This window comes from Mytilus trossulus, unplaced genomic scaffold (genome assembly GCF_036588685.1).
Source record: "Mytilus trossulus isolate FHL-02 unplaced genomic scaffold, PNRI_Mtr1.1.1.hap1 h1tg000024l__unscaffolded, whole genome shotgun sequence".
NCBI lineage: Eukaryota > Metazoa > Mollusca > Bivalvia > Mytilida > Mytilidae > Mytilus > Mytilus trossulus.
The window spans coordinates 7541755-7553822 of NW_026963290.1; the positions used below are offsets into that span (position 1 = coordinate 7541755).

At 32.5% G+C, this 12068-nt stretch overlaps 1 protein-coding gene across 1 annotated transcript; it reads left to right on the forward strand.

Annotated features, from left to right (window-relative positions):
• The first annotated feature begins 2752 nt into the window (after positions 1 to 2752).
• Positions 2753 to 8562, forward strand: LOC134698996 (uncharacterized). The gene is made up of 5 exons (XM_063560687.1): positions 2753 to 2871; positions 5918 to 6474; positions 7429 to 7509; positions 7782 to 7887; positions 8183 to 8562. The coding sequence occupies exons 2-5, from the start codon at positions 6366 to 6368 to the stop codon at positions 8379 to 8381; spliced, it is 495 nt and encodes a 164-aa protein (XP_063416757.1). The 5' UTR covers positions 2753 to 2871; positions 5918 to 6365; the 3' UTR covers positions 8382 to 8562.
• The last annotated feature ends 3506 nt before the right edge of the window (positions 8563 to 12068 follow it).

Sequence of the window (12068 nt, forward strand, 5' to 3'; positions counted from 1 at the left end):
GGCGAGTGCCTTGCAAGAACCAAGTTCTGTTCTCCCTCAGACGTAGCCCCTGATTTTTCGGGATAAATGTTTCTTTTTTATTTGTGTATTGTTCTGTATTCTGTTAGTGTTGCATTCCATTTTGTTATTGACTTGATCATGAGTTTAAAAAACAAGCTACAGACTTAACTATGTGAATTACAGTTTTTGCTTTATCAAGCATATTGGTCTTTTGATGTTGTGCCTAGAAACTTATGTCTTACAGTGAATCTATACATTTTTCTTTAATTGAGACCAAAATATTATCAAAAAATTATCAAAATAGAACTTGCATTATCAGATTAAGAAAGGGTCTGGGGAGCACCCATAAAGCATGATTTTGCATCATTTGTTCTATAGCTTCTTGGGCCTTCAATGGGTCCAAAACCCTTCAAATAAAAAAAATTGCTTCGCTCCGCTCGGTCAAACATGTTTCCCCAATCATTTTAAAAAGGCTAGATACAACCAAAACTTTAATACTTTGTATGTATGTATGCAATACATGTCTATTTAGTTGGGAATATAGAAAATAGATTTCTGCAAAGAATGCATGATGATGAATTATGATTAAATGGTATATAATGACTTGAATATACATGTATTAATTATAATAAACAAAATAATTTCAAAATTGTATGTTTTCGATTATAACTATATTATAACAGTTACTATAGTTGTGAAAATAAATAATCAGTCCCTTGCTTTCGGTCCTACTAAAATGCGCCCGGGAGCGCCCGGGTGAAGAAAAAGCGCCCGGGGAAAAGAAAAAGCGCACGGAGAAGAAAATATAGCGCCCGGGGAACAGAAAAAGCGCCCGGGAGAAGAAAATAATAATATTTCATAACAATATTTTTTTTCCTTAAAAAATAACTAAATAAATCATTGCTTGTTTTGTCCTAAGTAATAAAAATGGGGATATGTACGATGCTACATCTAAAGTGTTGTTGTACTTTTACATTTTACATTTCAAAATTGTATATAAGTAAGTAAATAAATATAAATAAGAGTATACAGAAGAATCATGATTGCCGGTTATTAAAAATAATCGGTGCTTGAGGTCTATTATTTTCGAAACTGCATGTTGAAACATGTCTTTTGATGTCTTACATGTTATAAATCTGCCGCATAAACTGTGATCCATTAATATTATTATCAGTCTTTCGAAATGGTATTCATATAATATTGTTAAAATTGAAATATTAATACTTGTTTTTGTGCTTTATAACAAATGTCTATTATCTGAATTTGCAAATTACTTGTCTAAAATTTAAAAAAAAATCAATGTCCATAACTTAACAAAGTTGTCTCATGCCAATAAAATATCTAAATATTTTCCCCGGGCGCTTTTTCTGTTTCCCGGGCGCTATATTTTCTTCTCCGGGCGCTTTTTATTTTCCCCGGGCGCTTTTTCTTCACCCGGGCGCTCCCGGGCGCATTTTAGTAGGACCCCTTGCTTTAATGAAAATGAAAAATCTTGCTTCAATAGTGCAGAAAATAGATAACCTGTCCTCTTAGTTTACAAAAATAAATAACCGATCCAAAACAAATACTCCTGACCCCAAGAATATCAATTGGTCGTCCCCTTAGGCATTTTTTCTTACTGAGTCAGAGAGACAATAATTAATACATTTGCAGTGATTTTGACAATGATGCGGCTCAACAGTGTGAACTCTTTCATATTAACGTGTACCCATTTTTCTTTTGTTCAGGGGAAAACAACACAAATATATATAGCACATATTTCAATATAAAGCTAGTAATCATATTTATCGCTATTTTGTGCATTTTTCGTTTGATCTTTTTTTGTGATAATTTTCATATCATGCTACTCGCTTGAGATGGAATAATTATCACTAGAAACTAAGGAGGCCACGTGGCGTTGCTAACGAAATTGACATGAACATGATGAAGTTGACAACGTCGTAATAGGTAAAATAGCGATAAATAGATTATCATTGGTCATCTCAACTCGATTGCTTTTCTCACTTTCGATGTACCATCTCAAGCGAGAAAATCAATCTCGTTGAGATGATCAACGATAATCTATAAATACATTCAATACGTTATCGGTCGTTGTCATGATATGCAGAAAATGCATTATTTATACATAATAGAATAATTGAAAAGCACTTGAGATCATGCCAAATTGACATTTTGTTCCTTCTTTTGGATATGGGAAGTTTGTCCTACAATTTGATCGGGAACTTATTTTGTCGGATAAGTCAAGACCCTTCCTTTTAAACGTTAGGACAGATTTGATCATAGTCACTGTTATGAATAGGTATTTTGGATCCTCAATGCTCTTCAACTTTGTACTTGTTTGGCTTTATAAATATTTTGATATGAGCGTCACTGATGAGTCGTATGTAGACTTAACGCGCATCTGGCGTATAATATTGAATTATAATCCTGGTACCTTTTATAACTATTATAAGCTTATAAATATAAAACCATATCGCAGCTTTTTTTAAATTTTCTATCAATATATTGATTGGGTTTACACAAGAAGGAAATTTGATGATATATAGACGGATCGTAAAGTTTTCTGCCAGAACTTACCAATGTAGTTAACTTGTCCTTTTTGGACTGATTGAGTTTTGGTCTAGTGACATTGTTAATGACAAACCATTCCCTGTTTAACCTTATAAGTCGCAAAGGATTAAATTTTAAAACGGCTTATAGGTATATACGTGCATATTATCAGATTTTTTTTACAAAATGTACCGTGTGGTATAACTATTATGTAGAGGAATGTGAATTCTATATTTATTGTTATGAGATTATATGTTTTTTGTCAAATTTTCATACTTTTTGTATTATATCATTTTAAAAGGACCACAGCGGACACAAGAGGTAACTTAAATCAATTAGTGAATAAACTTATTTTAAACAATAGGCGTTTTTAATAGAAATGTATGCTGGTAACTTAAAAACTGATCGAGGACAAAATTTAGGCCGAAAACACATTACAATTTGATGAAAAGAACTGAGGTAAAAACACATGAAATATGGAGACTTAATGTTTTAGTGTTTAATTTTTTGTTGTTTTAATTGTATGCATATTTGTATCTTTTATATCTTTATTTAGGCATTTCCAAATAAAAAAAAAAAATTGGGGTCTTTTAAGTATGGATGCTACTAGTGGCACATCCTATTTGTGAGATTTTTCATTTTTCAAAAACAAGAAAACAATGTTTACGAAGACTTGATTTCAATATCCACTTTACTTGCTTACAGTGACTACAATTTATCTTTCTGAAGATGTTACTTATTTATATACCCTCTCTTCCCCGTCCATTCGATGATTCTTTCGTATGTCATTCTGTCTCTTTTAATTGGCGTATGGTTCACAGAAATCAAAAGAAACAGATACAGACACACATTAATAAAGCATATTTGTTTTGTTTACATTGTTTTGAACTTGTTATATAGCAGGGTTTGTGTGTCTTTGAAGTTTAAACCAAAAAGATTTTTTTGTAGATGTCGTGTTTGTCCTAGATAGATCCGGCAGCATTTATTAAACCAAAAAGAATTATCAATGTTTTGTAGATATTGTGTTTGTCCTAGATAGATCCGGCAACATTTATTAAACCAATAAGAATTATCAATGTTTTGTAGATGTTGTGATTGTTCTAGATAGATCCGGCAGCATTTATTAAACCAATAAGAATTATCACTGTTTTGTAGATGTTGTGTTTGTTCTAGATAGATCCGGCAGCATTTATTAAAACAATAAGAATTATCAATGTTTTGTAGATGTTGTGTTTGTCCTAGATAGATCCGGTAGCATTTATTAAACCAATAAGAATTATCACTGTTTTGTAGATGTTGTGTTTGTTCTAGATAGATCCGGCAGCATTTATTAAACCAATAAGAATTATCACTGTTTTGTAGATGTTGTGTTTGTTCTAGATAGATCCGGCACCATTTATTAAACCAATAAGAATTATCAATGTTTTGTAGATGTTGTGTTTGTTCTAGATAGATCCGGCAGCATTTATTAAACCAATAAGAATTATCAATGTTTTGTAGATGTTGTGTTTGTCCTAGATAGATTCGGCAGCATTTATTAAACCAATAAGAATTATCAATGTTTTGTAGATGTTGTGTTTGTTCTAGATAGACCCGGCAGCATTTATTATAACAATAAGAATTATCAATGTTTTGTAGATGTCGTGTTTGTCCGAGATAGATCCGGCAGCATTTATTAAACCAATAAGAATTATCAATGTTTTGTAGATGTTGTGATTGTTCTAGATAGATCCGGCAGCATTTATTAAACCAATAAGAATTATCACTGTTTTGTAGATGTTGTGTTTGTTCTAGATAGATCCGGCACCATTTATTAAACCAATAAGAATTATCACTGTTTTGTAGATGTTGTGTTTGTTCTAGATAGATCCGGCAGCATTTATTAAACCAATAAGAATTATCACTGTTTTGTAGATGTTGTGTTTGTTCTAGATAGATCCGGCACCATTTATTAAACCAATAAGAATTATCAATGTTTTGTAGATGTTGTGTTTGTTCTAGATAGATCCGGCAGCATTTATTAAACCAATAAGAATTATCACTGTTTTGTAGATGTTGTGTTTGTTCTAGATAGATCCGGCACCATTTATTAAACCAATAAGAATTATCAATGTTTTGTAGATGTTGTGTTTGTTCTAGATAGATCCGGCAGCATTTATTAAACCAATAAGAATTATCAATGTTTTGTAGATGTTGTGTTTGTCCTAGATAGATCCGGCAGCATTTATTAAACCAATAAGAATTATCAATGTTTTGTAGATGTTGTGTTTGTCCTAGATAGATCCGGCAGCATTTATTAAACCAATAAGAATTATCACTGTTTTGTAGATGTTGTGTTTGTTCTAGATAGATCCGGCACCATTTATTAAACCAATAAGAATTATCAATGTTTTGTAGATGTTGTGTTTGTTCTAGATAGATCCGGCAGCATTTATGAAACCAATAAGAATTATCAATGTTTTGTAGATGTTGTGTTTGTCCTGGATAGATCCGGCAGCATTTATTAAACCAATAAGAATTATCAATGTTTTGTAGGACAAACACAACATCTACAAAACATTGATAATTCTTATTGGTTTAATAAATGCTGCCGGATCTATCTAGAACAAACACAACATCTACAGATAGATCCGGCAGCATTTATTAAACCAATAAGAATTATCAATGTTTTGTAGATGTTGTGTTTGTTCTAGATAGATCCGGCAGCATTTATTAAACCAATAAGAATTATCAATGTTTTGTAGGACAAACACAACATCTACAAAACATTGATAATTCTTATTGGTTTAATAAATGCTGCCGGATCTATCTAGAACAAACACAACATCTACAGATAGATCCGGCAGCATTTATTAAACCAATAAGAATTATCAATGTTTTGTAGATGTTGTGATTGTTCTAGATAGATCCGGCAGCATTTATTAAACCAATAAGAATTATCAATGTTTTGTAGATGTTGTGTTTGTTCTAGATAGATCCGGCACCATTTATTAAACCAATAAGAATTATCAATGTTTTGTAGATGTTGTGTTTGTCCTAGATAGATCCGGCAGCATTTATTAAACCAATAAGAATTATCAATGTTTTGAAGATGTTGTGTTTGTCATAGATAGATCCGGCAACATTTATTAAACCAATAAGAATTATCAATGTTTTGTAGATGTTGTGATTGTTCTAGATAGATCCGGCAGCATTTATTAAACCAATAAGAATTATCAATGTTTTGTAGATGTTGTGTTTGTTCTAGATAGATCCGGCAACATTTATTAAACCAATAAGAATTATCAATGTTTTGTAGATGTTGTGTTTGTCCTAGATAGATCCGGCAGCATTTATTAAACCAATAAGAATTAACAATGTTTTGTAGATGTTGTGTTTGTCCTAGATAGATCCGGCAGCATTTATTACGAAGATTTTTACGAAGCTGTTGACTTCCTCACAATGTTACTAATTGGTTGACAATTGGAACATCCACTGACGAACTTCAAATTTCTGTCATCACATTTTCAAATACAGTAACAGAAGAATTTGATTTGAACGACTATACATCAAAAACTGATCTCCTGGATGCCATTGAAGCAATAAAATCAAGGTCACCGGGAGGACAAACATACACACACGATGCTCTAGAATTTTGTTATAGTTCAACATTTACGTCAGGTCATGGTTCTCGAAGCGGTGTGCCAAAAGCTGTGGTTGTTTTAACAGATGGAATATCCACCGAGACGGCAGAAACCAGTACACAAGCCAGCATACTACAAAATGCTGGGATTGAAGTGTATGCCATTGGCATTGGTTCAGTTGTGACTTCATCAATGACAGAACTGGAATCTATTGCTTCAGATCCAGACTCTTACTATGTAAATACAGTTGGAACATTCTCAAATTTGTGTTTACATGTACCAGAATTGGTGGTAAAGCTAGGTAAACATTTTTTTGGGATTAATAGATTAAAAGCAGTGCATTTAAAAAAAACTCACCGATATGCAGACATCGGAAACTACCTAGGATTTAAAATCAATCAAAAACGGAATTTGTTTTAACGTAACTTTATATGTTCATTTGTCTTTCTGTCAATAAGTGTTAACACGATCATTCTCTGTTTTATACACATCTAGTGACAAACTTCCAGGGACAAATAAAATAAAAACATTATCGATGAAATGATCCAGCCATTGTTTTCTCTTGTTGGATATCCTTTTCTGATCGCGTGTGTAATTTTATTCCCATATTACACCTAGATTACTGTATCAGCATTATATACATTTAAAATAAACCTGACTTAACCGAATCCTGTATAAACCGAAAACCTCACAGGCACTTGACAAGTGCCTGCGGAAAACCTGTATAAACCAAACATGTTCGTAAACACCGTCATATCTAATTATGTGCGTTGTGAACCTGATAATTTTTTTAACAGAACATCGGCCAAAAACCGAACAAAATCTTAAGTCCCGAAGAGGTTTGGTTTAAATAGGTTTCACTGCATCACGAATTCATAAAAACAGTACATAATGTACAATCATGATGTATATTATTTCTTATTTCATTAAAAAAAATCGTGGATTTGTCGTCTGTTTATTTATCATTCTACTTAATAAATTCATCACGGATACAGTGAAAATGGCATTTCAGGATTCGCACATTATATACACTGATATTACCAACTCTTGTAAAACATTTCAAGACTGCCATCAAAACTTAAGATATTCAGCCTGAGTAAGTAATTTTGGCCAAAAATGTAAACTATACGCCGTAGCGAAATGTTCCCATGCTGTTAAACGAAACAGACTGGAGCCCCAAGTTGAAAAGGCGACATTTTATTATGAATGAAAAGACGAAATTTCTGATTATTGCCGGTATTTATTTTATTTGTAGATAGTAACGTGCTAGAATCGGCAGTAGATAAATGTGGGGTGTTTAATACCACCAGTACTGACGAAGACACAAGCGGGACAGGTATGTATGCATTGTGTGCCGTCCATTTCGCTGAACTAGTAATTACATTATTGCTAAAAGGCTAGCTGAAGCCTATCTTTTGGTGCGGGATTTTCTCGTTCGTTGAAGACCCATTGGTGGCTTTAAGCTCAGTGTTTCTGCTTTTATGTCGGGTAATTGATTCTTTGACACATTCACCTTTCCCATACTCAATTATATTTTTCTTTTATTTAACAAAGCAAAACTATTTTTTTTTATCAGAAGTAAGATAAGAACAATTCCCCTCGTTTTAGTTTCAGATGACACAACCGTGTACATTGCCGCAGTATCTGGGGTAGCAGCTACAGCGGCCATTATTGGTGGGATTGGTGTCGGTATAGCTAAAGCTTTAGCGGCCATGTAAGTCTTACAAGCATATATCTTTTACTGAAAAATAAGTCATGAAATTGAAAAACTCACGTTCAATATGTTATAAGGGATTTGACATATCTCTATTTCTCTCTCGCTCGCTTTCTCTCACAAACATAATGTATAAACTAAAAGCACATAATGTTGGCAAGGTATACATATAAAACATTTTTTTATAAAAGTTTTGACTGGCTGAACATGTTCCTTCTATCCCTTACCTCACAACACAGCTAAGCGGAGCAATGTAACGGACTGCTTTGATATTTCTTTGTCTTCCTTTATTTAGGAAGATGAGTGCGAAGATACCAACAATGTTATCGGCTGTCGGGATGTACAATCAAGCACCACTAGGCCCAGCGAAGGCGAAATTTACTACAAAGCTTATACAGTCTGGGATACCTTTTTCAGGACAAACAATACCATCAAAGGCACCAGCACAGACCTTCTCTCCTAGGTCGATTGCATCTATTACTTTTTTCGATTGAAAGCTCACGTCGCCTTTGAATATATTTGAAGGTTATAAAGATTAATCCTCTCCCTGTTTTAACCTATCATGCTCATAGTGTAAACCGATGTTCAAATGGAACTGCTTAATGTCAGAGCTGTTTTTTTGTAATATAACAATTTGAATAAGCCCGTATTATGGTATTATCCCCGTCCGTTCTTCTTCCCTTTCTTCTGTTCGTCATTTTGTGCATGTTTCAGTTTTTCTGACTATAATAGCTAAAAAATGATTTGAGCAATTTTCTTCAAATTTGATGAATTGATTATAGATATTGACATAAGTTACCTTTTGATAAAAAAAATCTGACTTATCAGAAAATAGTTAAAAATAGTTTTGTGATTTGTGTAGATCTATTGAAATAAGCTCCTTTTTTTCTTTTTCTTTTGTCTTTAAAAAAATCTAATTTCCGGGAGTGAAATCAGGTGGTTATCCTTCCGGAGCACCTGATTTCGGCACTCCCGGTTTTTAGAAGAGTTCGTGTTGTTTCTTATTTATTATTTATAACTGTTGATGTCAATGTCCTATGTTTTTTTTAGTATTTGTTTACTCCTTGGTTTTGATTGTTATTGTCTTCCGAATGGGCATATTTCGCGCTCTTGACGTATAGCTCTTTATTGTTGAATGCTTCGACTGTCTCTTGTGGAGGGTGATACAATGACAACGAAGGATCTGTTGGTATGTGGAAAACAAACAAACAATTACGCCAATTTACAGCTAATATATCTTTTTAATTTGACAGTTTTGTCATCTCGATAAGGCTACTCACATGCATATTTAGGGGATCACTAATTGTTGTTCGTTTAAGGGAAGGAGGGGGGTGTAGAGATTTTTTATTTCTTTTTACTTTTGTATACAAACATTTCCTTCTCCTCAGTCCTGATATTGGATGGTTCAAATATTTCTTTGTATTCTGTCTTGGGCACTGTAGTATGTTGTAACCAGTGTTTATGTGCTTTCTCGATTTAGCTTTAAAAGTTATATTGTTATCATTTTTACCTTTATAGAATAAATTTTTTTAAAAGCCTGTAATTTTTACCAATATTAGTGAGTGTGCTTATTGTTACGCCTTGTCCGATAACGAAACTGACCACAGAAATAACAGCATTCTAAAATTTTATAAATTCGTATGTTTTATAATCGGAAATATCTATCACTAGAATAAAAAATGAAATTACAAAAATACTGTCTTCTTAAGAAAACTAAAAAAAGATAGCCTCTAATCAAATTGAAAAATGAAAAGCTCAAACACATCAAACAAATGGATAACAACTGTCATATTCCTGACTTGGTACAGACATTTTCTCATGTAGAAAATGGTGGATTAAACCTGGTTTTATAGCTAGCTAAACATCTCACTTGTATGACAGTCGCATACAATTCCATTATATTGACAACGTTGTGTGAACAAAACAAACAGACATAATAGGTAAAAATGTCAAAAGCAAGGGTACAGCAGTCAACATTGTGTTATAATATCAAGCATTATAACTATTGTTATACTGTTATCTATTGCTTGACAGTGACGGACAGGCTTAAGAATCGATATTCGTGTGAGGAGCATTTATTAGAAACAATGTGTTGACAGGTAAACTGACATTCTATGTATGGGCTTGATGTCCATAAGTTGAATGTTTACGTTTCAGAATCTTATGGACATTTACATACACCAAAACCACGTTAGCCATAAATTGTGTAGACGTTTTGGTGCAAATAACCTTTTGGTTTTAATCCATTTAATATTTGTACAAGTATACGGATAATATACAGACACCTTCTGACATAAAATAGTGATGACAGAAGGTTACACTGGACCTTTGAACCAGATAAGCCATTACATAACTATAATCACACAGTTGTACATCATGAAAACTAAGAGTACATCCTTGTGATACTCAAATATTGGTCCTGTTTTAAAAAAAAAAATCTTCACAGCTTTTGGTATTATTAGGTGTATTCGTTTTTCTTTTTTTAATCTGGTATGAAAAGTAACACACTTTGTGACAATATATATATTGAATTTTTAACCTACTGACATTGCTGATTATTGTTACTTGCTCTGTAAGATGTGTTTGTCGCCACGTGTCCTTGAGCCACAAACCAATAAAGTGAATCAGTTTAATCAGATTACTTTGCTTTATTCCTACCAATGAATGTAATAAAAAATAACACTAAGAATACTTTGTAATAAATTGGATTTGCACATATCTTTATGTTTGATTACATGTATGACATATATGATATGTATTTTCTAGGGCTTTTTCAAGTTATTTAGTTTACATGTTCTAAATAATTATTTTTGTGCAATCTGAAAATGAAATAAAATGAATTGATAATACTGAAATTTTATTGCTTTTATAATTCATGTTTTGTTGATCGGAATTTAAAACAGTATTTACAAAACAATTTAGCATGCAGTTTTATTATATTAACATTCAACTGAAGGAAGAAAAAGGGAAAATGAATAAAGAAAATAATCATCTATTAAAACAACTTTAAATTGATATTTATATATAATACAATGAAATAAAGTCATTCAAGTTTGTGACAAATAAAGACATTTTATACGTTCAGGTATTTCACATCCAATCTTTTATGGTAATATTCTTTACAAAACACAACTAGAGGCTCTAAAGAGCCTGTGTCGCTCACCTTGGTCTATGTGCATATTAAACAAAGGACACAAATGGATTCATGACAAAATTGTATTTTGGTGATGGTGATGTGTTTGAAGTTCTTACTTTACTGAACGTTCTTGCTTCTTACAATTATATCTATAATGAACCTTGCCCATTAGTAACAGAGAAAAATATTTGGTAAAAATTTACATAAATTTACCGAATTAATGAAAATTGTTAAAAATTGACTATAAAGGGCAATAACTCCTTAAGGGGTCAATTGACCATTTAGGTCATGTTGACTTATTTGTAGATCTTACTTTGCTGAACATTATTGCTGTTTACAGTTTATCTCTATCTATAATAGTATTCAAGATAATAACCAAAAACGGCAAAATTTCTTTAAAAATTACCAATTGGAGGGCAGCAAGCCAACAACCGATTGTCCAATTCATCTGAAAATTTCAGGGCAGATAGATATTGACCTGATAAACATTTTTATCCCTGTCAAATTTCCTCAAAATGCTTTGGTTTTTGAGTTATAAGCCAAAAACTGCATTTTACCCCTATGTTCTATTTTTAGCCGTGGCGGCCATCTTGGTTGGTTGACCGGGTCACGCCACACATTTTTTTTAACTAGATACCCCAAAGATGATTGTGGCCAAGTTTGGATTAATTTGGCTAAGTAGTTTCAGAGGAGAAGATTTTTGTAAAAGATTACTTAGATGTATGAAAAATGGTTAAAAATTGACTATAAAGGGCAATAACTCCTAAAAAGGTCAACTGACCATTTCGGTCATGTTGACTTATTTGTAAATCTAACTTTGCTGAACATTATTACTGTTTACAGTTTATCTCTATCTATAATAATATTCAAGATAATAACCAAAAACAGCAAAATTTCCTCAAAATTACCAATTCAGGGGCAGCAACCCAACAACAGGTTAACCGATTCATCTGAAAATTTCAGGGCAGATAGATCTTGACCTGATAAACATTTTTACCCAATGTCAGATTTCCTCTAAATGCTTTGGTTTTTGAGTTATAAGCCA

Excerpts from the sequence above, each read along its gene's own strand:
- LOC134698996 (XM_063560687.1), top strand. The coding sequence starts at position 6,366 with ATGACAGAACTGGAATCTATTGCTTCAGATCCAGACTCTTACTATGTA. Across the intron at positions 6,475-7,428 it reads AGAATTGGTGGTAAAGCTAG|ATAGTAACGTGCTAGAATCG; the intron begins GTAAACATTTTT and ends TTTTATTTGTAG. Across the intron at positions 7,510-7,781 it reads CGAAGACACAAGCGGGACAG|TTTCAGATGACACAACCGTG; the intron begins GTATGTATGCAT and ends CCCTCGTTTTAG.